Source organism: Drosophila innubila (assembly GCF_004354385.1).
Source record: "Drosophila innubila isolate TH190305 chromosome 3R unlocalized genomic scaffold, UK_Dinn_1.0 2_E_3R, whole genome shotgun sequence".
Taxonomy (NCBI): domain Eukaryota; kingdom Metazoa; phylum Arthropoda; class Insecta; order Diptera; family Drosophilidae; genus Drosophila; species Drosophila innubila.
In genome coordinates, this window is record NW_022995380.1 from 25144410 (window position 1) to 25171171 (window position 26762).

General features: G+C 41.4%; 3 protein-coding genes across 3 annotated transcripts; all 3 read left to right on the plus strand.

The window, feature by feature from the left end:
• The first annotated feature begins 44 nt into the window (after positions 1-44).
• On the plus strand, positions 45-1200 carry LOC117790044 (leukocyte receptor cluster member 1). The gene is made up of 3 exons (XM_034629289.1): positions 45-140; positions 209-308; positions 366-1200. The coding sequence occupies exons 1-3, from the start codon at positions 118-120 to the stop codon at positions 1164-1166; spliced, it is 924 nt and encodes a 307-aa protein (XP_034485180.1). The 5' UTR covers positions 45-117; the 3' UTR covers positions 1167-1200.
• Positions 1201-1718: 518 nt separating this feature from the next.
• Positions 1719-21476, plus strand: LOC117792694 (baculoviral IAP repeat-containing protein 6). Its single transcript, XM_034632924.1, has 32 exons — positions 1719-2228; positions 2753-3063; positions 3285-4338; positions 4536-5267; positions 5337-6156; positions 6217-6434; positions 6493-6714; positions 7370-7784; positions 7840-8267; positions 8327-8556; positions 8639-8750; positions 8815-10252; positions 10310-10581; positions 10645-10820; positions 10884-11369; positions 11635-11755; positions 12124-12192; positions 12384-13171; positions 13234-13498; positions 13561-13784; positions 13841-13958; positions 14020-14250; positions 14321-14505; positions 14567-15108; positions 15173-15636; positions 15705-17039; positions 17560-17829; positions 17887-18504; positions 18572-19439; positions 19500-19971; positions 20106-20534; positions 20589-21476. Exons 1-32 carry the CDS (start codon positions 2009-2011, stop codon positions 21075-21077), a joined length of 14622 nt encoding a protein of 4873 aa, XP_034488815.1. The 5' UTR covers positions 1719-2008; the 3' UTR covers positions 21078-21476.
• Positions 21477-22683: 1207 nt separating this feature from the next.
• On the plus strand, positions 22684-26728 carry LOC117790988 (solute carrier family 23 member 1). Its single transcript, XM_034630617.1, has 6 exons — positions 22684-22800; positions 23854-23971; positions 24057-24579; positions 25045-25561; positions 25912-26281; positions 26350-26728. The coding sequence occupies exons 1-6, from the start codon at positions 22762-22764 to the stop codon at positions 26529-26531; spliced, it is 1749 nt and encodes a 582-aa protein (XP_034486508.1). The 5' UTR covers positions 22684-22761; the 3' UTR covers positions 26532-26728.
• The last annotated feature ends 34 nt before the right edge of the window (positions 26729-26762 follow it).

The following is a 26762-nucleotide window of genomic DNA, read 5'->3' on the forward strand; positions in this document are numbered from 1 at the left end:
TACTATTTTTACAAAGTACCTAAACGGTTTGACTTGCCAGATCGGAAGATATTACTAGGTGGCAACCTTTGGCTTGTGACTGATTGTCAAAGAAATTTTACAACCCACTGTAACCAGATGAATATTTTGCCCAAGAAACGGTACGTACAAAAATTAATAACAAATATAAAGAAGTTGTTTCTGGAGTATATCATAATTTGTTTTATAGCTGGCATGTGCGCACCAAAGATAATATTGCCCGTGTGCGACGGGACGAAGCAGCCGCACAGGATGAAGAAAGAAAACGGTTGGACAAGTTGGAATTGGCTGTAAGTAGAAGTGTGAACTTAAGTAAACCAATTTAATGACTCTGTGTGCTTTTAAAGGAGAGCGAAGCCCGCATAAACTTTCTGCGACGTCAATCCGGATTGCCGGAAAAGTTATCAACGGACACTGCTGCACCCGGAACCAGCGAAACTTCTACGGAGGAAGACGCACAAAACAGTGCAGTTCGGTCGGTAGATTTGTTTGCAGACTACAAGAGCCACGTTAAGAAAACGAATAAGGATTTGGAAAAGGAGAAGAAGGATGAACAGGAAAAGTACGAGAAACAAATCGGCTATCTAACCTATTTGGGACAGGATACAAATGAAGCTCTCAAAGTGCGCAGCTGGTATGAAGTGGCTCCAAAACGTGCTAAAATTGACGACCGCGATGCCACAGAAACACATTTAAAGCAAAAGTTATCCGAAGATCCATTAACGTTAGTAAACGCGCTGATTTCGGGAGACAAGAAATCTGTTCAAGCCCCTGTCAAACGACGGGAACCGCCGCCAGAACCGTCAGCCGAACCAGAATCAATACAATCAGAGTCGTCAAGATCCAAGAAACACAAAAAGGAAAAGAAACATCACAAGAAACATAAGAAGCACAAGCACAAAAATCACAAAGTGGAAAAGTTAACCAAAGAGATGGCCGCCAATGCAAAACGTGATAAATTAAACATGTTGCGAAAAGAGCGTCTGCTGCGGGAAGCAGCAGAGCAGCGTCGCCAGGAGCAGCTGTTCGCACCAAAAGAATCGGAGCTGCCTGTTGAGGCTACTAAGACGCCAGCGCCCACGCCGCGTATTGTGCAAAAGTATAACAGCCAATTTAATCCAGAATTAGCAAAGCAAAATATGATTTAATACTATAAAATGTATTTGCAAAGTAAAAATATAATTTGGTGTTTTGTTTTTTGAAAAACCTTGCCACTTGACAGAAAAATGCCGTCTGAACTTTGCCAGACCTTGTAATTCGTAATAAATCCTTAAAAATAAAAGGATTATCGATAGTTTGTATTAAGAAATAGTGCGAATTTGTGTAAGAATTTTTGTTCGAATTTTGTCGAATTTGATATTTTATATTTGAGTTAAATTATACAACTTTTACCCCCGACGGTTGACAGACTTCGAACGTTCTGATATTCGAATTTTAGATTTTCTTCGAAAGTTTGTATTTATGCTAAATTGTTGCTAAATTAAGTTCAAATTTGAACATTGCGCCATCCATATTTTTCACTCAGTGTAAACACTGCTGTAAACGAACGAGAGAAAACTATCGCACGTGAAGTGCAGTACGCGCCGTACTGTGAATGACAAAGTCAGTGCTGTGAAATGATTGAGCAGTAGTGCAGATTTTGATTTATCTAAAATTTATTGAACAATTCAATTATAATTTATTTCTTAAAAATCAAAGTTGCCGTTCTTTTATGATCGAATCATAAATTGTTTAATTTGACACAACTCTAAATTGAAGTTTTTGACAATTGTCAAACGTAAAGGCGAATGGCAAATCAAATACTCATCTGTCAGAAGGAAGAAAAGAGGGACACATAGAAAAACTGCAGCGCAGCAGCAGAGTCCCGACAAAAAGTAATTTTTAATTGTGAAAATTTCTTGATCAACTGTGAAATCAATAATACAAAGAATAGGCAAAGTTTGCGTTGTCAATAAATCAAAACGCGCGCACGACGCCCGCATGTGACAGCATGGAACAGCGTATTCTTAAGCACGACGGCTACTTGGATATGGGCGATGATAGTTGCAACGATGCTGTTTTGCCTCGCGGAGCACGACTTTTTGAAATACGCAACATCGTCTATCATCCGCAGCTTAATGTGCTGCTTGCGTTTGGCGTCAATAATCTAGTGAAAGTTCTAGATGTCAATTCCGGCGTTACATTGCAGACTTATCAATTGAGTACAAATGGTAAGCAGCAGCTCCCTACATGTGTACATACATACATACATAAATATATTTATTTATGTATAGAATACAAAAAAAATTTGATACACAGACGCACAAATACAAATACACACTCAAATGTCAATTTATTGCAATGTATTTTGTAAATTTCGTCTGTATTCGTTAGATTTTTATAAACATACATACATACATTTCTATATACATATTTATGTTTGTATGTATTTTTGTTTGTTTGTGTAAGTTTAAGAAGAAGCTTTTTGCATTTACAAAAAAGGATTTCTTTTGAATGATTTGACATATGTATCAAACGATTATTTGTTTGTTTATATTGTTGGTTTTTGTTTTATTAATTACGCAGTTACGCATATGTTGCGGTCAATTGTTTTTAGAATTCATGCATTTATTTGTATGTGTGTGCATGTATTCACATCAAGAGAAACTTTGACTCAGTCAAACATCGTACTTGCAAACAATGACGAAATTAAGCTAATCATTTTAAATATGTATGTGTTTATTAATAATTTCAGCTGAGAGCTTAATACAAGGACGTTACATGCCATTGCAAGATAAAATCTTGTTCTGGGATGGTCACAATCTGGGATTGCGTGGCGACTACAACGGCGTTTTGCTCTTGGACACAATACTGCAGGCACCGATTGGACAGAATGATGATTACATCAAGCTGGAGCTCATATTGTCCGAGGCGATCATATTTCAAAATTGCATAAATGAACTGGAGAGTGAAGGTCTCGAGTGTCCGTGTGACATTAGCAACGAGCTGACACTGAAGATTAACCAGGCCCAGTTAAATGCCAAGAAGGGCATAAAAGCGCAACGCGTAAGTTATCAACAAAAATAATAATAATTTAATTCAACTCGAATATACAGTTTATGAAGAAATGGTTTTGACAAAAATAAAAGTCACATCATTTATTTATTTCCCTTATGGGTGTTTGATCCATTGGTCTTCTTGTTGTCTGTGTCAAAACAATTACTTGACGAACTGTATGATTTTCTAATTGTCCCTTAAATATTATGTCCAACTTCAATGCTTTACAGTGGAACACCATTTGCCTGGAGGTGCCCTACTCCAGCCTGAAACTGGTGGCAAATAATGTGGTCATATTGCTGAAACGTTTGGAACGACACATTCCGGTGCTGGCCATAGCATCAGCCATCAATGAGCGACTCACCGACATGCTAATGGGCTCCCGGTTGCCAGATTTCGGCTGGAAATTTAGCAATTTTCAGCGTGTACTCATGCACTCGGAAGCAGTGCGGCGTCAGACATTTGAAAAGTGGCCACATATGGACTATAAGTGGGCGCTGCCGGATCAAATGGCACAGGCAGGCTTCTATCATCAGCCGTCATCGTCGGGAGAGGATCGTGCCATGTGCTTCACATGCAACGTCTGCCTGGTCTGCTGGGAGAAGACCGACGAGCCTTGGAGCGAGCATGAGCGTCACTCTCCACTTTGCCCATTTGTCAAGGGCGAATACACGCAGAACGTGCCACTCTCGATCAGTTATGCCACCAATCCAGCATTAACTGCACCGGGTCTAGGCTTTGATATCATTTCGAACAGTGACTATGCTAATGTTCTTTGCACGAGCTGCACTCAAACCGGCGAGCTGAGCGTGTGGAGCATTGAACGTCATTTAAAGCTAATGCACACTTTCCACGTTCCCACTCTGCTCAAAGAGGTCTTCGAGGAGAATTTCGAATGGGCGCGTGTTACGGCAATCTGTGTGCTGCCCAATGCTCGTGCCCGCACCAAAGTCAACTACGTCTACTCGGCGAACTATAACGGCAGTGGGAATAGCAGCAGCGCTGCTCACGCCGCCAGCATGAACAGCAGTAGTAAATTTGGTAGCGTTAATGCTCAACACATAACATCAACATCGACGCTGCGAGCTGGCGTTGTGGGCTCCAAGATAGTGCTCGGCGTGAGTGTACGCCAAAGCAGCGGAGAGATGGCACTGCGCATGGTGGTGCTCAATATTGTGGAGCTGGACAGGCACAGCGACAACTCGGCCATAATTAGCAATGACAGCGGCAGCGTTTCAAGCATTGCAAGTCAACTAAAGAAGACTTCGTCTCAGCTGGGCACCAGTAAGTTTTGAATCTTTTTAATATATTTTTAACTTGGGCAACTGTAATTTTGAGCTACCAATTCCCCTTTTCACTAAATAAGTACTTCTTTTAATTAAAAAAAGTAGTTTATTAAATTATACAATTTTATATCGTTAGTAAATTTTGATTCTTAATCTTATACTTATCAATAATGTCTTTCACATTACTTTACACAGCTTCTAGTGATTCAAATGTGGTTGCCAGTCAAGCTAGTCTGGAGTCCTCGAAGGACGACGACAACAAAATGTTGACACCCTATGAAAAATTTGCCGATGGTTTTGATAGCAACGGTTTTGTGTCCGCATTAATGACATATAACAAGAACAACGGTAGCCAGAGCGGCAATAATCCCTCGGTGCTGTACGATTTTGATTTGTCAACGTTGTCGCAAATATTGGATAGCAATCTGGACGATTCTTCCTCTGGTCTAATGGTCACCTCCAATACGGTGAATGTAAGCAACAGTTTGCTGGGCATGGGCAATGATATGGATAAGCTTCTAGATCAGGCCGAGATATCACATCAAAACAACAATAACAACAATGACACCAACTCCCTGGGCGTTGGCTCCACAAACAATAACAACAACAACAACAGCATCATCATCAATGGTAGCAACGGATCTAGCGATAAATTGACCGCAAGTGAGGAAATTGATTGTGTAGTGGAAAGCTGGACGAGTGTGAAACGCATGAATGCATTGGATGGCGCTCATAGTGCAGATGGAGTACCTTTGGATGTGCAGGAGATTGTCGAGATAGCTGAAATTCTGCCCACCAGTCCCAAGTGTAATCAATTGCTGGTTAAATTGCTGCGGACCAAGGCGCCAGAAACAGAAGCCGCCAAGATTATAATGGCAACAGTATCCAAAGAGGAGGAAGAAGAGCACAATGTGAGCATGGATATGGGTAAGACTTAATGCAATTGCCAAAATATGAATAAAACCGACTAACTGTGTATCTCATCACCTATTTCAGACGAAAATAATGCAGATTGCAATGTGGCTGCACAGATGCTACTCTTTGACTATGATGACATGCAAATCTCCAATGACTACACACTTGCCATGACTTTCAGCCGTGCCAAATGCCCCAAGCAGCTGTGTATCCTGCCACCCTATATAACATCGGCTTCTTCCGATGTAAAGGAGGCCGGCTCCATTTGTGTGGTGTGCGCAGACGGTTCCATTGAAATCTACTCGCTGGCCGATTTCCAGGTGTCTTCTGTCATCGAGGAAGAGGGGGAACACTTTGAGGCTGTAGTTTATTGTCGTAACCTGGACAGACTTTGCTGCTGTTCCCGACAGGGTGGCATGTTGTTCTACTCGCTTAACGACGGTGAAAACGATTCTGGCGATGAAATGCTGGAGATGGAGGAGGACTGCAGTACCACATTGACGCATGGCATGGACTTGAGCGTGACTGACGGTGTTCGCAATGTGGCTGGAACTGAATCGCTCATGCCCGATGGAACAATATCCATTGATGTGGGCAACGAAGCGGCAGCCGGCACATCAAGTCAAGGCATACATGTGCAGACCTCACCATCCACTATTTCCCTCATGGCCAACAATGCCAATCTTCTGGCGTATAAGACTGCAGACTTGACGCTCGAAGATCTGCGAGTTTTCTATGCACTGACACACTTTGATGATAAACTGACAGTGTACTCAGCTGAAGTGCCCAGTTGCTGGAATGATTTGGGTCAGGCTCAGAAGCAGCGAAAGCAATCTCAAAATATGCGTCATGGAGGCGATGAGCGTGATTTCACACGCACTTGGCGACTGCACAACGATGCGTAAGTATCACTCGCTTAAGTAAAAATTGTTTAAATTATATATTGTATTTATCTCTGCAGAACCACATGGGATGAGCACATTATTGAGCTGAACTTGGCACAGCCCGTCTCGTTGGGACACATCGATTTGAAGTTTACTGTGTACCAGCAATGCTCCAATCCTGCAGCCATACAGGTTACTCTGCTTAAGCAGAACACAAATGGTTTTGGTTACCGCATGAAAGGCCACGCCAGTTATAAACCCAACGTGATTGACGATAACATTGATCTCTCCTACAGTAAGCAAAAGCTTCGCCAATACTTGAATTATTAATCAATCCTTTCAACATTTTGTAGTTGCCAACGAGAATCCAGTGCTCAGTGAGGAATATTTGTCGGCTCACAATGCCGAGGTGTTGGCTGGTCCCATAGAGCTCTCCTCGTGTATTGATTTGTGTGATCAAGGCGGTACAGCCACTCTCACATCGCCGAAACTCTTCAAGACGCGTACTCGTAACTTTCTTTTGCATATCAAGACCGTATCAGATCCATCCAAGGAAGGCCAAAACAAAACGAGAGGTTTGTAATTCTAAATTTGTATGGAGAATTGTTTAATTGCGTCGTTCCTTTGCTAACTGCCTAATATTATATCACCGCAAAGTTTATTTTCTATGTTCGATATTTTAATTTTTAATCTGATTTATTAGATTTGGAAAACCGAAATGAGCTTTAATTTTAACTTGTTTAACGTCGAAATGTGTATTACTTCTATTTATAACGTATAGAAGATGTATTAGTTTAATTTCAATTAAATCTGGCCATTACCCAAAAAATAATATTGGAACATTCAACATTTGCAGCATTTTCTGTGAGACCCAAGAGTTCACATCAAGTAGAAAATTGTGTTAATCATACAAGAAACGCAAATCCAAAAGTAACACTCACTCTGGCCCAAGCAAATCAGTATTTTATGAAGACTGCAAAATTGAAGCTAATTAAAGTCATGCACTGTCCTTTTTTAAATAAATGTACGCACAATTCCGAGCCAACCCATGTTCAAGCAATTATCGTGCCAAAGCATTCAATGCGGTCATTGCCCGTTGTAGATGCTCCAAATGATTTAGATGGTCAAGAGACTGGTCATCAAATAGGTAGTTTCCACTGTTGCTGCTCCTGTAACAACTTTGTAGACAACACATTTATTTAAATTCTAACTTTTATTCGTTTACTGAAGGTTGCGATTGGCTGCACGAGATTTCGATAAGTGTGCGTGCTGTTAAGTCACATAGTCGCATCAGTAATGGACGCATACAGCGTATTGCCATGCTGGATAGCAATGGACTTTTGGAACAGCTCTTTCGAATTGCCAGCGATGTGGAATCGACGCCACTTACCAAAAACCTGGCTCTTGATGTGCTTAATTGGATTTGCTTTATACGCCTAAATCGCTTTCGTTCACCCAAATCGGAGCGCATCAAGGATCAGATAAACAAGCAAACGGCAGCCAATATCAATGATCTGTTGGCCCAGCAATTTGAATGCATCTGCCTAGCTGAAAAGCACATCGAACAGTTAATCCGCAACTGCATCATCTATAGTGAGCGTAGCACGGCGCACAAGTGCGTCAAGCTAATGATCATGCTGACGGAGTAAGCTTAACAGCGATTTTATGTAACATGATCTAACTGAATTGTTTGTTTACAGGGGCGTGGCAAATCTTCCTGCTGAATTGCAGAAGCATGCTACTTTGGATACGACCATCAAGATGGCAATCACCAATACGTTCTATGAGCTGCCGCAAGCGCGATGTGGCAGTGTGGTGCGCTGGTATACAATGCTTGCCTGTGCAACATCCACTGCTGAGTCACACAATAGCATATCTGAATATGCCATCAATTTGCTTAAAGACATATCCAACGAAATTGACAAACGTTGGGATCCACACTGTGCTCTTCTCAGCACACGATTTGGACTCTACGGCTTTCCATTTGAACCTGAAATATTTGACTTTGATTTTCCCAATATCAATCGTCATGGATCAAGTTCATCCGTAGCACTCACAAATGTAATACGCAGCAGTGCCACTATTTTGCCGGTGACCGGCCTTGATATTAAGCGTCTCAGTTCGATAGGTGAGTGCTCAACTGATGACATTCGTTAGAAAACTGTTCTGATTATTGTGTTTCTTCAGATGGAGTTGATTTTCGCACATTTCCTCATTTAATTCGTGGCAAGAGTATAAGCAATCAGTTACGTGGACTTCTGGAAGTGGTGCAGTTGCATTTCAATTGCGTTCAAGCGTCTGAGGCTACGCGCATTGATAATATTGATAGCGTGGTCAATGGAGCTGCCAGTGTGGTTATTGAGGATGTGATGATGATGCCAAAGATGGTTGCAGCCAAGGGAAAGGATGATGAATTGGTGAGTTAGTTTATCATACCCTATTTTTTAAAATTGTTGACGTTTTTAGTTGTATCAAAAACTAAACATTAACTAATTTCAGCTGAGCGATCTGGTCAACGATGTCGAGTGTCTGGTAGATGAGATGAAGGACAAAGACCTTGTGACCGCTTTTAACTCCTTTGCCACGGTCAATGGCTTTAAGGATAAGGCTTGTACGTTCTGTTACATTATTTTCTCAATTCTGTTCTAACCGTTTTTATATATATTTGTTTTTAGCGGTCTCGTCCCTAACTGATCTTGAACATGCATTGAAAGAGGAGGTAAAAATCGAGAAGGAAGCGTTCATTGATAAGCTGAAGATTTCAAAGTTTTTGCCACAGATTACACTTTGGAACAGCTACATACAAAAGAAGTTTGGTATTAACGAAGAAAACTCATATGACACTTTTGGAGACCTGGACAATTGGGAGAAGCCAGCTTTAAAGTCGTGCCTCGATGTCCTTACTGAAGAGGCCTCACCATCTCAGACATCCGAGCAATCCCAACCAACATCGCAGACGGGCGCCAATGAAAGTTCACAGAATATCGTAGATGATGAAATGGAGCGAGAGAAAATCAAAGAAAATTTGAGTGCCAATCCTTGCCCACCCATTGCTTGGCATAAGCTGCTGACGCCTCCGCCCAAGCTAATGATTGTTGTTGATCGCATGCATTCGGGTGCCCGTCGCTTTGTTGTGCTCGATTTTGGTCAGCACATACTCCTAACGGATCTGGTGATACCTGCCTGCGATGAGCTGACATCTCTAAACATTGACATTTGGTGCTTTGACGAGGAGACTGACTGCACGCGCCTTGTTCAGGTCTCTGACATACAGACCAAGACACTAGTCCTGAGCGATATGCAGCCGCCACCCATTTGTCGCTATTTGAAGCTAACAATCGTTGGTCGGAATGGTATGTCATCCACCAAATCTAAGGTGCCCCTGGGCAGCTTTTTTGGACATCCAGTTGTGCTGGAACATGATGGCTACGGAGATCAGTTGGTGCGATTTATTAAGCAGCCCGCCCAATCGCTGCAGGCACACCTCAAGTCCCTAAATGCACTGTACGAGGATGTGCATTGTCGCTATAGTTTGGCCAGTAGCAAATTGATGGAACTGCTATCACCTATGCGCAACAGCGAGCTATCTAATGTCGCTCATCTGCAGGCATTTATTAACAAGCAACGTGATGAGGAGCTTAGCTGTGGAATGGACAACAATAACAAGGTTGTTTCCCTATACGACGAATGCATGCTCTTGCAATACCAAATCAATGTTATACGAAATGTGGTGCTGCGTCTGGAGCGTGCATTATCACCAAAATCCCATCGCACGCCTTCGCCACCGAGTCCTGGGCTTATCGAAAAGTCACTGCGCAGCGCATCGCGGGATAAGTTGCGTGTGCTTAGCCTTAGTTTAGTTGAGGTGCTGTTACATTTTTCCATTGAGTATGGTATTAAGAATATACTGCCGGTGCATCAACGCTTCAATGTGGTTACGGCTAAGGCGCTGTTCAACTCTCTAGTTGTATATGGCGACGCACAGTTGCAGTTGGCGACATGTTCCTTATTGGTTCGCATGTGTTGCTTTCAGCCTTGGTGGGGCGATTTTCTGGCCGACACATTCTGTAGCTTGTTCTCGGCTCAAAATTGTAAGGCATTTCCACAAGATCGGTATGTAATTGCAGTACTTTCTATATTTTCAATTATTCATTCTCAACTATTTTACAGCATATTCTTTTTGCTCACATATTTGGGACGTCGCAGCATTGCTATGGGTGCTTGTCGCTCTATTGTCATTGATGCCGTGCTCAAGACACTTGTGAAGTTGTTGGCGCCCATTTCCCCGCACTACAAATTCCAGTCGGAACAGCCGAGCACATCGGCTAGCGCAGCTGAACGCAGTGCTGCCATGGGAAGCACTTCCGATCTGCAGCTTATTACTTGGTTGCTATTGTTCCTTTCTGTTTGTCTGGATGACAATAATGATCGCAAGGATAAATGTGCGTTAACCTTTAATGACAAGTGTAAGATGAATACTAATTAATGTCTTAATAAATCCACAGCTGCAGCGCGTTGGGACTTCATGAGCTGTGAAAGCGACTTTACAAAGACCAGGCCCAATAACACGCCCAATAGTAAACAGCTTCGTTGCTTCAAAAAACGAATAATTCAACAGAACAAATACTCTGTCCAGCCCTACACGGATTGGGGCAAGAAAATCTACATGATTCAAAACGAGGTGAAGCATTTTTAAGTTATGGTTGTTGATGGTATCAATTAATTGACATATTCGAATCTTTAGCATCCTGGCATATTCATGGAGTTGTCAACTAAATCAAAGGCTAGCGGTACGAGCAAAGCAACGTCAACCAGTGGAAAAATCAATATGGTAGCGAATACCATGTGTACGCCAAGCGTTGGCTCTACTGGCAGCTCAGTTAAAGCCACAAGCACATCCACAACATCGCCTAAGCATCTGGATGGCTTAGGTGCTAGTGCTGATGGAGACAGTAACTTTGACAAGGGTTTGAAGGCGTTGAGCATGGCCAACATCAAGGTGGTCATACGAGGATTGTTCGCTCTACTCCTGGAAATGGATTTTGATTGCAATATGGACCAGTTTCTACTAACGTGCAAGGTTATAGCGCGGCTTGTAGCTGCATGCCGACCGTCGGTTAGATTGTGCAAAATTGTAACGACAGCTCAACTCGAGCAACTCATACGTCTGGCCGTGTGGAACGATCAGCAGCAGCCCTGGGCGGTGCATGCAATTACTTGTCTATTGCAGGTAAATATAAAAAACATATTGAGAGTAGGATTACAGATTTAATTTTGAGCAGTTATTTTTTAAAATTTTTACTAAATTATTTCACAGATAACTATTATATTCGATTTTAATTTGATAAACCCGAAAAAAATAACTTACGTTTTTTGATTCCTTTAAAAGAATAGATTTTTGTATTGAATTTTATTGATGGCTTTTATAAAATTCTTAAATAACTTAAATCTTTATTAATGTTTATATCTAAAACTTTTAAATTTTATTCATTCAGGACTTGTTGGATGCGGACAAACAATACAGGGATAATGATGCCACACCCACCAATGATGGAGCCCGTTCCATGGTCACGACAGCTGTGCAGGAGACGCGCGATCTTTTCAGTGATTATTCTTGTAAGTATCTTCTCTATTGAAAATTGATTCATTTTCTTAAAAAAAAAAAATGTTATATAGCTCAATTCAAAACCCACATAAAAAGTCAGACAACTAGAAATGAAGTCTAAGTATATTTATTTACTTCAAGCCATATGCTCCGATTGTCTTCGAACTGTGCATTAGTTTCGTCCTCTTTCAATTCTTGAAATTGATTAAAATTAATAAAAAAAAAAAATATGAAAAAATAGAAGAAATATCAAAATTTATGCCTCGACAATCGTTCGATGGTGCATTTCCTGTTGTGACTTGCCTTGAAGCATGCACTATTTACCTTTGTTTGCTGCTAGTTATGAAAACAAAACCAAAACCATTTCTCATCTTTTTAGCAACCTCCTCAACATCTGCCGCACAGGCTGTGTTATATATGCCGACAGCAAGTGAATTTTATCAGGAGGGTAAACAGATATACTCAAATAAAATACCCCTCGGCATGGGCATCGGCTTAGTTGGATGTAGGTGAATGGAACCTAGTTGATTAGTACTTCACCTGAGATCTATTCAAACCGATGCCCATGCATTTAATTGTGCTTCCTCTTGCGCTTCCGAATTATTTATTTATACTCTTATCATCTCGTATCACTTGCAGCTGTGAAATATAATTACCTACCCTCGTTGATCGAGTGTGAGGATACCGAATTCGACGAGATGCTTAACGACATCGATATGATCGAGCGCACCAAGCCAATTACAAAGAAGGAAAGTAATGCCCTTTGCAAAAATACTTTCAACTTCTTTTGTAAGTCCATATCCATTGCGATGGATTCTCGTCTGGATGCTGGCTTGGAACTGCATGTGGAAGCTCAGTTACGTCGCCTGACCAATCGTACATCGCTGGATTTATACTCATCGTTGCCGCAGGTGCTGACCAATGAGTTTGTGTCTGCACCCCCAGAAGCTGCACACTGGCCAGAGTATCTGACACAGTTGTGGTCTGGTCCAGATTACAGTGGTCGCAATACATACATAATGCTTAAGAACGTTTTCGATTCTATACTGGCTGATCTACACTACGAGGACACGTGGGTGCATCTGGAGCAGGTGTTGCAGATGTGGCTAACACTGAACTGTGAGCTTGCCGATAAACCATACACATCTGGAATCACACAAACGGATATACCCAAGATTCCATTTGGTGCCAATGCTGTGCAAGGTCTTCTGCTAGCTTTAGCTTGGCACAATGACATTAAGCTGCGCACTTGGTGCTTGGGCTTTCAGTGTCTGTTTCTCGCTTGCAACTCGTTGCCCATTGGCGACGATGTCACCGACTGCACGCGCATTAATGAGGTCATTGTAAATGATGAAAACTTTGAAAAGATGCTGCTGCGCTTCTTCTCCGGCTACGGCATGAGTTCATCTATCATAACAAATCGATGTGTAAGTGAAACTTGTCTGCTCACCTTTTTTTCTTGCTATTTAACTGTATTTCCCTTTGACAGGCTGGACCCACCATCTGCAAGCATCTACACGAGCTCATGCTTTGGCTTCATAGCAAGAGCGAGAGTAGCGGCGGTCTCATTCCGTGCAAGCGTCGGCTAAAGGACATTCTTTTACATGTTGTATTGCAATTGGTACAGCCTGGTGGCGCCATTAGCAATCAGCAGGGTCCAATCGATGCTCAGAATCAGTTGGTACGCGATCTGCTTTTAATGCCTAACGATAAGGGTGATCTGAACATTGCGCTTAAGATTATCGAGAGTGTTTGTAAGTAGCGCAACAGTCAGTCAGTCAGCCTGAATCACAGCTTCAACTCTTTGGAATTTTAGCTTTTCTAGTCTTCAACAACATTTCCAATGGCGAGAAGCTGCAATGCCAGCGCGGTAATGAGAACAGCAATGCTGGCAACAACTTTAGCAATTTGTTTGCCAATGTCTTGGGTTCCGAGAATCCAACCAAACAGAATGCCAACATATGTGACAATTCGTTGATTATAAATTTACTTAAATTGTCCTCACACATGGTTCTCACCGAGATGCCCAGGCAACCCAGCGTAAGTTGAATTATGGCAATATTATTATTGATTTTAATGGCTGTTCTATACTGTAGGAGGTAACAATACCCGAGGAGGAGGAGCTGTCTAATCAAAGCCAAACGGATGAAACCAAAGCTGAACAACTTAACACAGATGGACACCGCAGCAAGGTTCCCTGCATTGCCGATTGGGGTTCGTATATCTGAATAATTTTAAGACTTTACACCAATCATCAAATTTATTTTCCATGCAGTGCTGCGACATTTTCCCACAATGAAACGTCTATTTGGAGCACTCTCTCAATGCTCTACAAACACGTTTACTATGATGTCCTCGAGCTGTTTCTTTTCGCTGAAAACTAACATGGTACTGGACGAGCCACAGACCATTGCAGATGCCGTTTTCAGTTTGATGATCACTTTAAGTGAGAGGGCATCTAATCCACGCCTGGTTGTCGCGCCCATTTGCCAATATCTTGAAGAGAGTAAGTGTTCATACATTATTGTGACCCAGTCTGTATTAAAGGAATTAAAATATTTGTTTCTTTTTTGCAGCTACCATACAACGTAATGCCACTTTGCCGCGTCTTCAATTATCGGAACCATTTCTCTGGTACATTTCGAAGGTGTTAGAAGTTACAGCGGCTGTGCAGATATTTACTCAATTGGGTGGCATACAAATAATCTGCCACAACTTGGTGCGACTCAACAAGACGATTATTAACATGCAGCCGGGATTGGTAAGTTTGAATAGTTGTTCAATTTATACACTTTAATGAGACTGTTTTGCTTGATTAACAGATATCGATGATCATGCAACATATGACGCGTAACACGCGCCTCAAACTCAATAGTCATGTAAGCAATGCTAATGCCTGTAAGAAGACAACAACTGGCACAGGACCACCAGGTACAACAACAGCTGCGCAACCATCAAGAAACAGCAGTGCTCAGTATGATGGACTGATCAATTTTGCACCATTCTCGCACATTGTATCGGAGAACGATGCGGCACAAAGTGCCGAGATGCTAATATCAAATCCTAATGCCACACACAGACGACCACGATCGCCAGCATGGAGTTATATGTTCTATCCAAATGAGACACACGTTGATTTAACCATTACGTTGCCCACTGCAATTTTGCTCAAGGAGGTGCAACTCGTGCCGCATACCTCAAGTCTAGCGTCCTGCCCCTCAGCCGTAGCATTGGAATTGTCTAGAGATTATGGTGTTGGCTCTATTCCTGTTGGCGCTCCGATGGCCACAACAGGCCTCACCTGCATACGTCTGAAGTTGGCCAAAGCGGAGGTGGCCACAAGTATTGTGCTGAGGCTTTACAAGTAAGCAATAGCTTTGGATGCCAGCATCAATAATCAATAATGTAATTATTGTTGTTTATTTTAGACCCAAAGACTGCGGGAATGTTGGACTAGTGCAGATTGCCGTGCTGGGTCAGACAATCTTTGGGAATCGCATGCAGGGATTACGTGGGCAAGGAGCTTTTGGTGATTCATTTATCGCCTGCTCTACACCATTGCCCACGGCTGCGCTGTCAGCCATGGATGTCGATGCAATGCCGGAGGATGATGCATTTGCCAAGACAAGCATTGGCTGGGTGCGCATACTCTCTCGATGCTTTCATGTGGCTGCTTTGCAACCGGATAGCAAGCTATCTGATTTAATTGCCTCGTATCCGGCTGAATATCCCGGATTTTTGGAGGCCTGTTGCTCCCTGCTAAATATTATGCCCATGATACCTAGTCTGGCACAACAGCATCTTGAGACGATACTTATAAAGCTGGGTGCATACAATCATGAGCTCAGTTTGCAATTGTTGCGCACTCTGCTTTGGCATACCACACCACAGGGTGAGTCACTCTTCAGCTCATCCATTTAGCATAAGAGTCAACTAATATTTGTCCAATTGTTATTGCAGTGTTTAAGCTTTCCAGCGATGCGGTCTGCGATCTCATTTACCAAGTTGTTACCGGCTCCACGGAGCACATGCTGGACAAACTGCGTGTTCTGCTGGACTGGATCATGCAACTGCATGACAATTATAGCAAACAGGCGCGCTGTAACAATCCGCAAAGCGGATTTGTTAAAGTGATTGCCTCCATTTTGTGGCAAGTTCAGTTGCAACAACAGGTGCCCGATCTGTCGCACCTTATTACGCCGGCATTGTTCGAGACTTGTTATCAGTGGATCGCCGAGCTGGAGCACGATGAGCCACTGAAGAGCAGTTTCGATGCGTTACTCTGTGCTCTGTGTTATATCAAATCCGAGCTCTTTAATCAGTTGCTGATGAAGTTGGGTGTGAAATTGGAACAACAGACGCGTGGTAAAACAGATGATAGCAAAGTTCAAAGCGGCAGCGCTTGGTTCCGTCGCGAGGGCAGTGACAATCTTACACAGCTGCTTCAGCATCCGGCGTTCCTAAAGACACTAGCTTTGGCTTGCCAGTCGCCGGTGGCCGTTTACCAGATGCTAGACTCAGGTCTGCCCAAACTACTTGCACATGCCATCTTCGAGTACTGCACATATATGTTGCCCACCACGGAGGGACCAGCTGTGGATACAGCGGCGACAGCCAGTTGCAGCAGTCAAGCAGCGGCTGCCGGAGACTCCTTGCTAACGGACTTTGATAAGGCGGAAGCGAGTACTGGAAGTGGCAGTTTGCCGCTTCTGAGTTGCGCAAATGTGCCCAAGGTCTTGGACTTCTTCTCGGAATGCTGTGCCGAGGGTCCCATGCGTGATTGGCTGGGTACGATGCAGGGCTCGATGTTTTGGAAGCCACTTTTGCAGCTGCTGTGCAACACACACTTGGCACAGTTCAGCAAAACTTTACCCATGCAACAGTCTTTTATTCGTCTGGAACGGGCTACAATTAATTTCTTTACCCGTGTAAGCGCATGCCATCCAGCCAACCAGGAAGTGCTCACCTCGCTGCTCATTGGTGCCATTATTTGTAAACCTCTGCGATCAGCCGCTGGTAATCGACCCACCATATCCGGCTTTACAAGGCAACTGGTGCTCCAGTTGTTACTGGAGAACGAGCACATTACGGTCTCTGTACGCAGCCAGCAGCCATTGCAACGTCGGGATACCTTGTCTGCCATCATGGGTGGAACTTGTGTTGGAGGTGCCAGCAATAGTTTGCCCGTCGCCTCAGTTAATCATCATCCGGCAAGACGAAGCAGCGCCCATCAAATGCTCTTTAATGTCACCACAAACACAACCTGTCAGGAGATCATGCAGAACTGTGTCAGCGGTAAGCTATTTCACTTGCAAGTTTTTTTTATTAACACATTTTTAATGTTTTAACATTTAGAGGGTTTTTATTAATGCCGATTAATATCATCAGTTAGTGTTTCCTATTTCCAAGTTAGTCATTTGAATTACAATTATTTGGTAAATTAATCAATATGTCTAATTCCACATCAAAGTTTATTTATGTTTTTTACATTTTTTTCATTATTTGAAATATAAATTTTTGGAGATTTTTGGTGATCAATATAAACTAATTTTAAAAACAAAAAAATTACCAAATTTTGTTTTGGATAAAACTTAAATTAATTTAATTGTTGTTAAAAATATAACAATAATGTGACTTTACAAATATGTCATATAATATTGCCATTTGAAACTTGAAATAATTTTATAAATACGATTTAAAATTCTTTTTTTTTTTTTACAAGAGATTTATTATATTCATATATATATATATTCTTTGTTTTTATATTTGATTAATTTGTCATTTTATTTTGTTAATTTCGTTCTTGATACCACAGTGTATAGTAACTTAGTGTATCAACAACCAACAGATCAACGTACTGGCGATGCCTCAGGCAGTGTTCCGGCTGCAGCGAAGACAAGCGACTGCAAGCTGGATAAATCGTGCTTCATTAACTTTAACAATATGGAAGCTGGTAGCATGGAGTTTCTAACCGTTGGCGCTGCGGTGGCGGCCAAGGATAAACGCATCAAGGATGCAAAAAATCAGGCAGCCATGAATAAGGACAAGGAGACGCAGACAACGGCATCGCAACTACTGCCCATCAGTGAGTGCAATTATTAGACGAGCATTGAAAATTATTTACTAATGCATTTTATTACAGATACTTTCAATATTGAGGAATTTCTATTGCAAGCAGCGCATGCTGGCAATGGCAGTCAATTGATTATAGCAGAGTATCCGGATATACTGCTGTCAGGAGATGCCACCATCTCACAGGTGTTGGCCACGCTGCAGGATGCGGGACACTCGCTGTCTGCGCCCTGTCTAACACTGAACCTGGTGCCGCAGTGCGCGGTGGGTGATGAAGCAGCCGAGTCTAAAAAAGTTAAGGCTGCTTGTACAGAGCCGCTGCCATCGCCATTGCAGCGATTCTCTAGCAGTGGAGGACTATCGCTGTTAGCTCACTATTTGCCAACTGTGTATCCTGAACACATGGGCCGCAAGGCCACTGCAGTTGCAACCGAGAAGGAAAAGAGTCCACCACTGTCTGATTGGGTAAAGCTAGAGCCAAATGATGAGATTTATGAAGATCTGGAGGATACAATTTGTGAGCCGGCGTCCAAACAGGTTACTGTTAGCTCTGTGCCCCAGCACTCGTTGGCCGCTTTTGGTCTGTTCCTACGCTTGCCTGCCTATTCGGATGTGCTGCTTAGGGATAAACAGCGTGCCCAGTGTCTTCTGCGCCTGGTTCTAGGTGTTACCGGAGATGGTGATGGCAGTAAGTACAGCACCTTTGTTTACATAAACAATTTTTAATTTAACACTTCATTCTTTTTCTTTTGCAGATGACATCTACAGCCTATCACTGGCCCCTTCGTTGCCCACGTTGCCCTTCGAGGTATTCCGCCAACTGCTTGACAGTGTATCGTTATCCACTGATGACGGCGTCCTTCTACGCCGTGTCGTTATTGAAGTCGGAGCCATGCACCTTGTGCTCAATTGTCTGGGAATCTTTTCACATCAGTCACATAACAGCCAAATTGGTCCAATATTCAATGAGCCCACTTTTAGTGGTAACAGCAGCAGTACAATCAATGGCAATGGAAGTGGCAATGCCAATGCCAATGGCAATGGCAATGGAAATGGAAACGGAAATAGCGCAGGCACCAAGATCAATTCAGCTGAAGAACCTTTGCCAAGTGCAACCACGTCGGATGATAAGAGCCACATCTACTGGGCAAAGGGCACTGGCTTTGGCACTGGTTCCACAACACAATCTTGGAACGTTGAGCAAGCGCTTTTGCGCCAAAAGAGTGAGGAGGAGCATGTGACGGTTTTGCTGCTAGTATTATCCAGTTATATCAATCCTGGAGATTGCATACCCAGCGATATGCGCGGAGAGGATATACTTGCCTTTCATGATGTGCGTGATGTGACTGGTGAACTACCGCCCATTTTCCAGACGCTGTTGCAGCAATCGTGTCTCATACCAGCACTTAGCTCTTACCTGCGTAACGATTCAGTTTTAGACATTACACGTCACATTCCTCTCTATCGTGCCATTCTAAAGCTGCTGCGTGCGCTGTCGCTGTCCAAGAACTTGGTATCGTTGCTGCAACCGACATCGAGTGCCAACGGGGAGTGTACACCACCAATTGCAGAGCTGCTAAAGAGCATGAAGACCTGCGTTGACACCTATGCCAAACGACTCAAGTAAGGCTTACAGGTTATCCAATCATTTAAACAGCTAACGTTTCCTTTATCTATGCACAGAGTCAACAAGAAGTCGAACATTAAAGGACAGACCCATCAGTTGACATTCAATATAGATGACGGCGATGACGAAGGTCTAGCGCTGCTCATACCGGATATACATGAGACCTGTGTTCTGGTGCAGAAGACCACCGACGCAGATGCTCTGATAAATATGCTGCATACGCATGATGATGGTATGGGTTCATTGGAGCGTCCGCTGACCAAATCAGTCGAACAACGCTATCTGGAGTTAATGAAAAAGCGTCAGTTTGATACATACGATATGATTGTGGAATCGGATAACAACAGCTTTCGTTTTGTGGTCTCACATCATTTTGAAAAAATGGTGCGTTTGGCTGGCGATCGCTACCATCCATCGCGGGTCAAGCGGTTGGCACAGGAAGCAGTCACGCTCTCCACCAGCTTGCCGCTGAGTTTTAGTAGCTCTGTTTTTGTGCGCTGTGATACGGACAGATTGGACATAATGAAGGTACGTAAAGTTTCTGGCGATCATTTTTAGAGTTGGAAACATTTTTTTTGCATTAGTTGAACGTTTACGGATCTTGGTGACTTGGTTTTAAATCAAGATATGCATCTAATATTTATTTATTGATAACTTTTCAGGTGCTCATCACTGGCCCGGCGGATACGCCATACGCCAATGGTTGCTTCGAGTTTGATGTCTTCTTTCCACCCGATTATCCCAATTTGCCGATGCTTATTAATTTGGAGACAACTGGTCGCCATTCGGTTCGCTTTAACCCCAACCTTTACAATGATGGTAAAGTGTGTCTGTCCGTGCTTAACACTTGGCATGGTAGACCCGAAGAGAAGTGGAATGCACAGACGTCCAGTTTTCTGCAGGTTCTCGTCTCCATACAGTCCTTGATATTGGTGCCCGAGCCGTACTTTAATGAACCAGGCTTTGAGCGCAGTCGTGGCACACCCAGCGGCACTAACTCATCTCGCGAGTACAACAGCAACATTTATCAGGCGTGTGTGCGTTGGGCAATGCTGGAGCAGATACGCAATCCCAATCCTGTCTTTACAGATGTAAGCCTTCACTTTTAAATTACCCAAGATTTTCTAAAACTTGTTAAATTCCAGGTCATACATAAACACTTTTGGCTGAAGCGTGAGGAGATTTGCACACAAATTGAGGGGTGGATTGAGGAACTGAGTAAGCCACAGTATACAGAGCGGGCTAGTCGAACTATTTCCTTTAACTCGATGGTGTTGCGTCGACACTATCGGCATCTGCGAGAGGAGCTGGCAAAGCTGAAGCCCCCTCGTGGCCTAGAGGACTTAGACGCACCCTTCAATCCAGTGGCTACTCTGCCGCCCATGGATGTGTCCACAACAGCGGCATCCACGGCAACCACAAATGCACAGGTGGGCACAGATGACACATTAGTGCCGGAGCTGAATTTGATGGTCGATAATGGTGATAGCGATTTGCCTCTGTCAGCGGAATTCTATAAGGATATGGAGAAGTCTGCAGCGTTGCTGGCTGGCGAAGAGGATGTGGTGGAAATTCTGAGTGATACGGAGAATGAGAGCAGCGTGTGGCAGGAAAAGGAGGACGATACACCATAAATTGCTCTTTGATGCCGCTTTCACGCACTAGACAGTTTTATTTATCTTTATAAGTTTTGTTTTATGCTCATTTGTTTTGTTTAATTTTTGTAAGAGAGACTGCAACTGCAACAGAACTTGGTGTGCTTTACATAAAGAAAACGTAATATTTAATGTTATCGATAACAAAAAAAAAGATCCTTTTGAAAAATGAGTTAAATAATATATAAATATATATGAAATACATATTAATCAAAATCAAAAATATACACTCTTACATCAATGCGTGTTGAAAAGCCAACTTTTCACCAAAGAAACGCTCCCGACTCTTATAGAAATCTTTTATTGTATCGCAATTTTTATAAAGGCTTCATCGAATGGATCTATCAGTATAATAAAATTAACCATATGTGTATAGCATAAAATATCAGAACTTCAACAACACCACCAAAACTAAATTAATGTGTATTAAACTATGTATGTAGAGATTTAGTTAAATATTTACAAATGTGCAGAGTTACTTTTACAATTAAATACGCAATGAAAAATACACGTAAATTTTGTTTCTCCGAAATTGTGTTTTTTATTTCAGCTTAGAAATTAATATAAAATCCCTAAAATTATGCAACACTTTCTGACGCTAGGCGAATATGACTTTTTTCGAATCTCCTGTTTCATTAGTGCATAAAAAAATATATAGAAAAAAAAAATTCAAATTTTTTGGAATTCATCTTGGGGTGGTGCATCGACGATTTGCTTTGAGCAATCAGTCAAAAACTTAAAAAGACCGACATAATTGTGATTTAGCCCCAAAAGATAATAATTAAAAAATATTTATAGTTTTTCTTGGTTAACCCTAACTGATTGCTTTTCAAAACGATATTAACTGTTTAAGATATTCAAAAATATATGAAAAGAAACGTAATTTTTGCCAAATGCTTTGAATGAACTTTATAAAATATTTAATATTTTATATAATATGTGCGTTTCGAGACCACAAAAGAAAAGTACTGGCACGATAATACAAGTACTTTTTAAAAAATTGTGAAATACAAAAATAATGGGGTTAAGGGGCTTTGGAATTAATAAAGTTGACATGAATATACTCTTAAACACTGATCCGGCCAGTTCAGTTGGTATTTTATGATTGTGTACCATTCCCACAAAAACATCAATAAAGTGAAAGATATAGTTGATATTGTTTATCAAACGCTATCTTTATGGCGATCTTTTCGACAGCTTTACAGGCAGCCGACTACCTTGAAGAATTTTTATCATTGGCTACTTTGATTAAGAAGTACTCTAATGAGAGAGAAGTTCGCACAAAATAAAGCTCTTAATTACAATTACGACTATTCAATTGTTCTTTTACTACTCTCAGTAGAAAAGCATGAGTGCAATTCATCTCTCATCTATCGGATCACCCTTTCCTCTTTTCGCTTCGGTACTGACTGCATATTGATCTCAGAAGTGCTCTCACACAATAACCGTATATATTTAATTGAGCCCATTTCGACAGGCATTCAGAAAAATCTTTCTTTGCTTTGTCGGGTTTCGTATTTCTTTGATCAGTCTCTTCCGAACAGTCGCCAAAAGCAGTTCACGGCGATAGAAACTGATTCTAAAACTGTGAGGACAATATTGTGCTTTGATTGTTTTATGCCAAACCAAAATAAGCATTAACCAAAAAAACTCGTTTATAATTATGGAGCTAAATAATGTTGCTATTGGGGATGGCCAAACTGTAAGTGAATATATTATTATTTATACAATACGTTAAGTGTGTGTGCAATTCCCTTAAGTGGTTTATGTAAGTGATCATTTTTCGAAGATAATCATTTCAATTGCCAATTGCATTCTCTAAATTCTTTATTTTCTTTCAAATTAGCTGATTGATTTTGTGCAATCTTCTTGTTTTTCCCAAATTATTTAACTTATGGGGAATATTCCCGGTCGCTTTCGGAATATCTCCAGTCGCTTTCTGAGAAGAGAAGATCAATTAATTACCTATAGTCTCGTGATTGCCTATGGAGTGCTTTACTGTGTCAGTAATAAGTGCTATTTGTCACATATTTCAACAAGCAACTTATGCCACTGATTTATTATCTCCACTCAGTAAAGTATTTTGGTCTATAATTTATTGCTTTATTAATAATTCAATCTATTAGCTGTGATTCTAGCATTACATAAATAGTTACTAGTCTGATACTCACGCTCAATTAATCACAATACCGACAAGTGCGGAAACAAGTTAGTGAGAAGTTTCGTGAAAACCTATAATCTCTGGAATAGTTTGCCCATAGATTAATGCTAATTAATTCAAGAATTAAATATAATAGCTTTAAATAAAAAGTGCACTCCCAGCTCGATAGAATTTATAATTTTTACACGAAAGTATTTTTAAATTAGCATAAGTAAATAAAAATTTTGATTACCCTGTACACAACGGGATCCAATAAAATTATAACATTGTGCTAACGAATACGACAGGCAAAAGTCAATATTAATATGGTCCTGTTCGTCTATCTGTCTGTCTGTCTGTCTATTACTTTGTTTTAGAGACTTTGTTAGAGAGAGTCTGACAGATTGCACAACAAAATTTCCTTCAACTCAATCATTCTTGTTTTCAAAATTGCTACAAATAAAAAAATCATTAAAATTTATAAACAAGGCTTTCGTATTGAGTATTCCATTTAGGGATAGGTACGGAGTCCATCATAGTCGAGTTCACAATACTTTTTTTAAAGTATGTAGAATAAATTACCCGCATATTAAATTGTATTATCTTTCGGCTTAGACTGGTCCAGAGAAGCTAAATGAGCTAAACGGCAGACAAACACCCTTGGCAGCTGAGCTGCCGCCCAAAATCGAAAGATCCAAGCCCCAGTTGCTATATGCCATCAACGAGAATCCTGGTAAGCAAACCACCAATAGTTTCAATTGGTTAAATGAACGCTCTAATTATAATAAATTAAATTATTATTTAAATAACTATTTCAGTGTGGTACCTGAGCATATTTCTCGCGTTTCAACATTATCTGACAATGATTGGAGCAATTGTCTCGATACCGTTTATATTGACGCCAGCTCTGTGCATGTCCGATGAGGATCCCAATCGTGGTATTATCATATCGACAATGATCTTCATTACCGGCATTGTCACATACTTTCAAGCCACGTGGGGCGTCCGATTGCCCATAGTTCAGGGAGGAACTATATCCTTTCTAGTGCCCACACTGGCTATACTAGCGTTGCCTCAATGGAAATGTCCAGCTCAAGCGGATCTGGATGCCATGGATGAGGCGGATCGCGAAGAGTTGTGGAAGATTCGGATGCGTGAGCTGTCTGGAGCAATTGCAGTGTCAGCCATGGTGCAGGTCGTCTTGGGTTACACTGGACTTGTGGGCAAGATTCTAAAATATGTCACGCCCCTAACGATTGTACCGACAGTCTCTTTGGTGGGACTTACACTTTTTGAGCACGCTGCGGATACGGCCTCGAAGCACTGGGGCATTGCTGTGGGGTGAGTGTCTTTCAACACTTTTATCCATTAAATTAAATGCAGAAATTAAATATTGACAACTTGAAAAAAACTATATAAAGTTTATAATAGTAAACATCTCTCGCTGATTTCAAATTTGTAGTAATATAATACATTTTAAACTTTTTCTTTTTTTGCTGTACATTCTACTTACATTCAAATTTACACACAGTTGCCTTATTTTTTAATGGAAAGCAAACAAAAAAAAATGATAATTTGAATTGTGGAAAAATTAAGAAAAGTTAAAGTCTATTAGAAATGGTTACAATATTATTTCTTTGATACCTTCTACATTTTTTTTTTTTATTTCAATTTCCGGACATTTATCCTGTGAATTGTATTTCTTTACTTAAGATATGAATCATGAAATATATAAGATTTATAAGATTTAGAACCACTGTGAAATGCTTAGTCTCATTGATAATTCGTATGTTATTTTTTACACAGAACCACTGCCATGCTAACACTTTTCTCTCAAATCATGTGCGACGTAACGATTCCGGTGGTTGCCTATCGAAAGGGTCACGGACTGGAGGTGCGTCAGTTTCAGCTGTTTCGTTTATTTCCCGTGCTGCTGACCATCATTATTATGTGGGGTCTGTGTGGAATTCTCACCGCCACCGATGTGTTCCCGCCATCACATCCGTCTCGCACAGATGTCCGACTCAATGTACTGACCAGTGCCAAGTGGTTCTATGTGCCATATCCGTTCCAATTCGGATGGCCATCTGTGACGTTGTCCGGTGTGCTGGGCATGCTGGCCGGAGTGTTGGCATGTACGGTGGAATCCCTAAGCTACTATCCAACAGTATCGCAAATGTCCGGAGCCCAATCGCCTCCGTTGCATGCCATTAACCGGGGAATCGGTACTGAGGGTCTGGGCACAGTACTGGCCGGTCTTTGGGGCGCTGGAAATGGCACAAATACTTTCGGCGAGAATGTGGGTGCCATAGGAGTGACCAAGGTAAGAAGTTTGATGTCTTTTATGTATTGAAAAATCTTATCATAAAATTAGAAATCGTTTAAAAAAAAATAGTCAAGGATACTTTTGAAAAAAGATTCGTTTCTTCGAAATTAGAACGGATTATCTCAAGCTTAGACAGATAACCCTGTATCCTAAGAATAAGCAGGGATGCATCAGACCTTAGTTTCAAAAATATTTAACATTTTAGATTGATATAGCCTGTTAAAGAATCTATATTTTGTTAAGGAAAAAACTGTACCTCTTTAACAAAAATTTCCATGAGTAATAATTAATTTCTCAATTTATGTTTTATGCTAAATTTCTATAATATTCGTTACCTTTCCTAACAGATCGGCTCCAGACGTGTGATTCAATGGGCTGCCGTAATAATGGTGCTACAGGGAGTTATTGGAAAGTTTGGCGCTATATTTATTCTGATTCCCGATTCTGTGGTTGGTGGCATATTCTGTGTCATGTTTGGCATGATCATTGCCTTTGGTCTGTCCACACTGCAGTATGTGGACTTGCGATCTGCAAGGAACCTTTATATACTCGGTCTGTCCATATTTTTTCCCATGGTCTTATGTCCGTGGATGCAAAAAAATCCAGGTGCCATCAATACTGGCAATGAAACCGTTGATTCTACATTGACGGTGCTGTTGGGCACGACCATTTTGGTAGGAGGTTTCCTAGGCTGTTTCCTCGATAATATAATACCCGGTAAGTTGCTACACATTTAATATGTACAATGGGTTAAAATAAAAATATACTCGTAATATTTGTAATAGGCTCGCCTGCTGAACGTGGACTTATTGAGTGGGCAAATGAGATGCCGTTGGGCGATGATAATATCAATGATGGCACCGCCACAGATTTCGATTTTCCCTGTGGCATGAATGCCATACGAAGGTGGAAATGGACATACTATGTGCCATTCCTGCCCACCTACAAACTAAAGAAACAAAACTGAATGTCTCACTTAGAATTAGTTGCATTCCATTGGTTGGCGGTAATACATCCCGAAAACTATAAAATATAATAATATTTTAATACTCGATTGTTAATTATGCCCATTATAATAATTGTTGGCTACACGTGCTTAGCAAAAGTTGCCCGTGTTTGTATAGTACTTAATAAATGTTAGATTTGTTACAGATTATATGATATTTGTCGGTCGTAAATAAAAATATTTTACCTATAT

What these genes read in the sequence shown, in the direction of transcription:
- LOC117790044 (XM_034629289.1), top strand. Translation starts at nt 118, where the DNA reads ATGAATATTTTGCCCAAGAAACG. An exon ending in AATATTTTGCCCAAGAAACG is followed by an intron (nt 141 to 208) that starts GTACGTACAAAA and finishes TTTGTTTTATAG; the next exon opens with CTGGCATGTGCGCACCAAAG. An exon ending in TGGACAAGTTGGAATTGGCT is followed by an intron (nt 309 to 365) that starts GTAAGTAGAAGT and finishes GTGCTTTTAAAG; the next exon opens with GAGAGCGAAGCCCGCATAAA.
- LOC117792694 (XM_034632924.1), top strand. Translation starts at nt 2,009, where the DNA reads ATGGAACAGCGTATTCTTAAGCACGACGGCTACTTGGATATGGGCGAT. An exon ending in AAGGCATTTCCACAAGATCG is followed by an intron (nt 10,253 to 10,309) that starts GTATGTAATTGC and finishes ACTATTTTACAG; the next exon opens with CATATTCTTTTTGCTCACAT. An exon ending in CTATCATAACAAATCGATGT is followed by an intron (nt 13,172 to 13,233) that starts GTAAGTGAAACT and finishes TCCCTTTGACAG; the next exon opens with GCTGGACCCACCATCTGCAA.
- LOC117790988 (XM_034630617.1), top strand. Translation starts at nt 22,762, where the DNA reads ATGGAGCTAAATAATGTTGCTATTGGGGATGGCCAAACT. An exon ending in TGCCATCAACGAGAATCCTG is followed by an intron (nt 23,972 to 24,056) that starts GTAAGCAAACCA and finishes TAACTATTTCAG; the next exon opens with TGTGGTACCTGAGCATATTT. An exon ending in GTGCCATAGGAGTGACCAAG is followed by an intron (nt 25,562 to 25,911) that starts GTAAGAAGTTTG and finishes CTTTCCTAACAG; the next exon opens with ATCGGCTCCAGACGTGTGAT.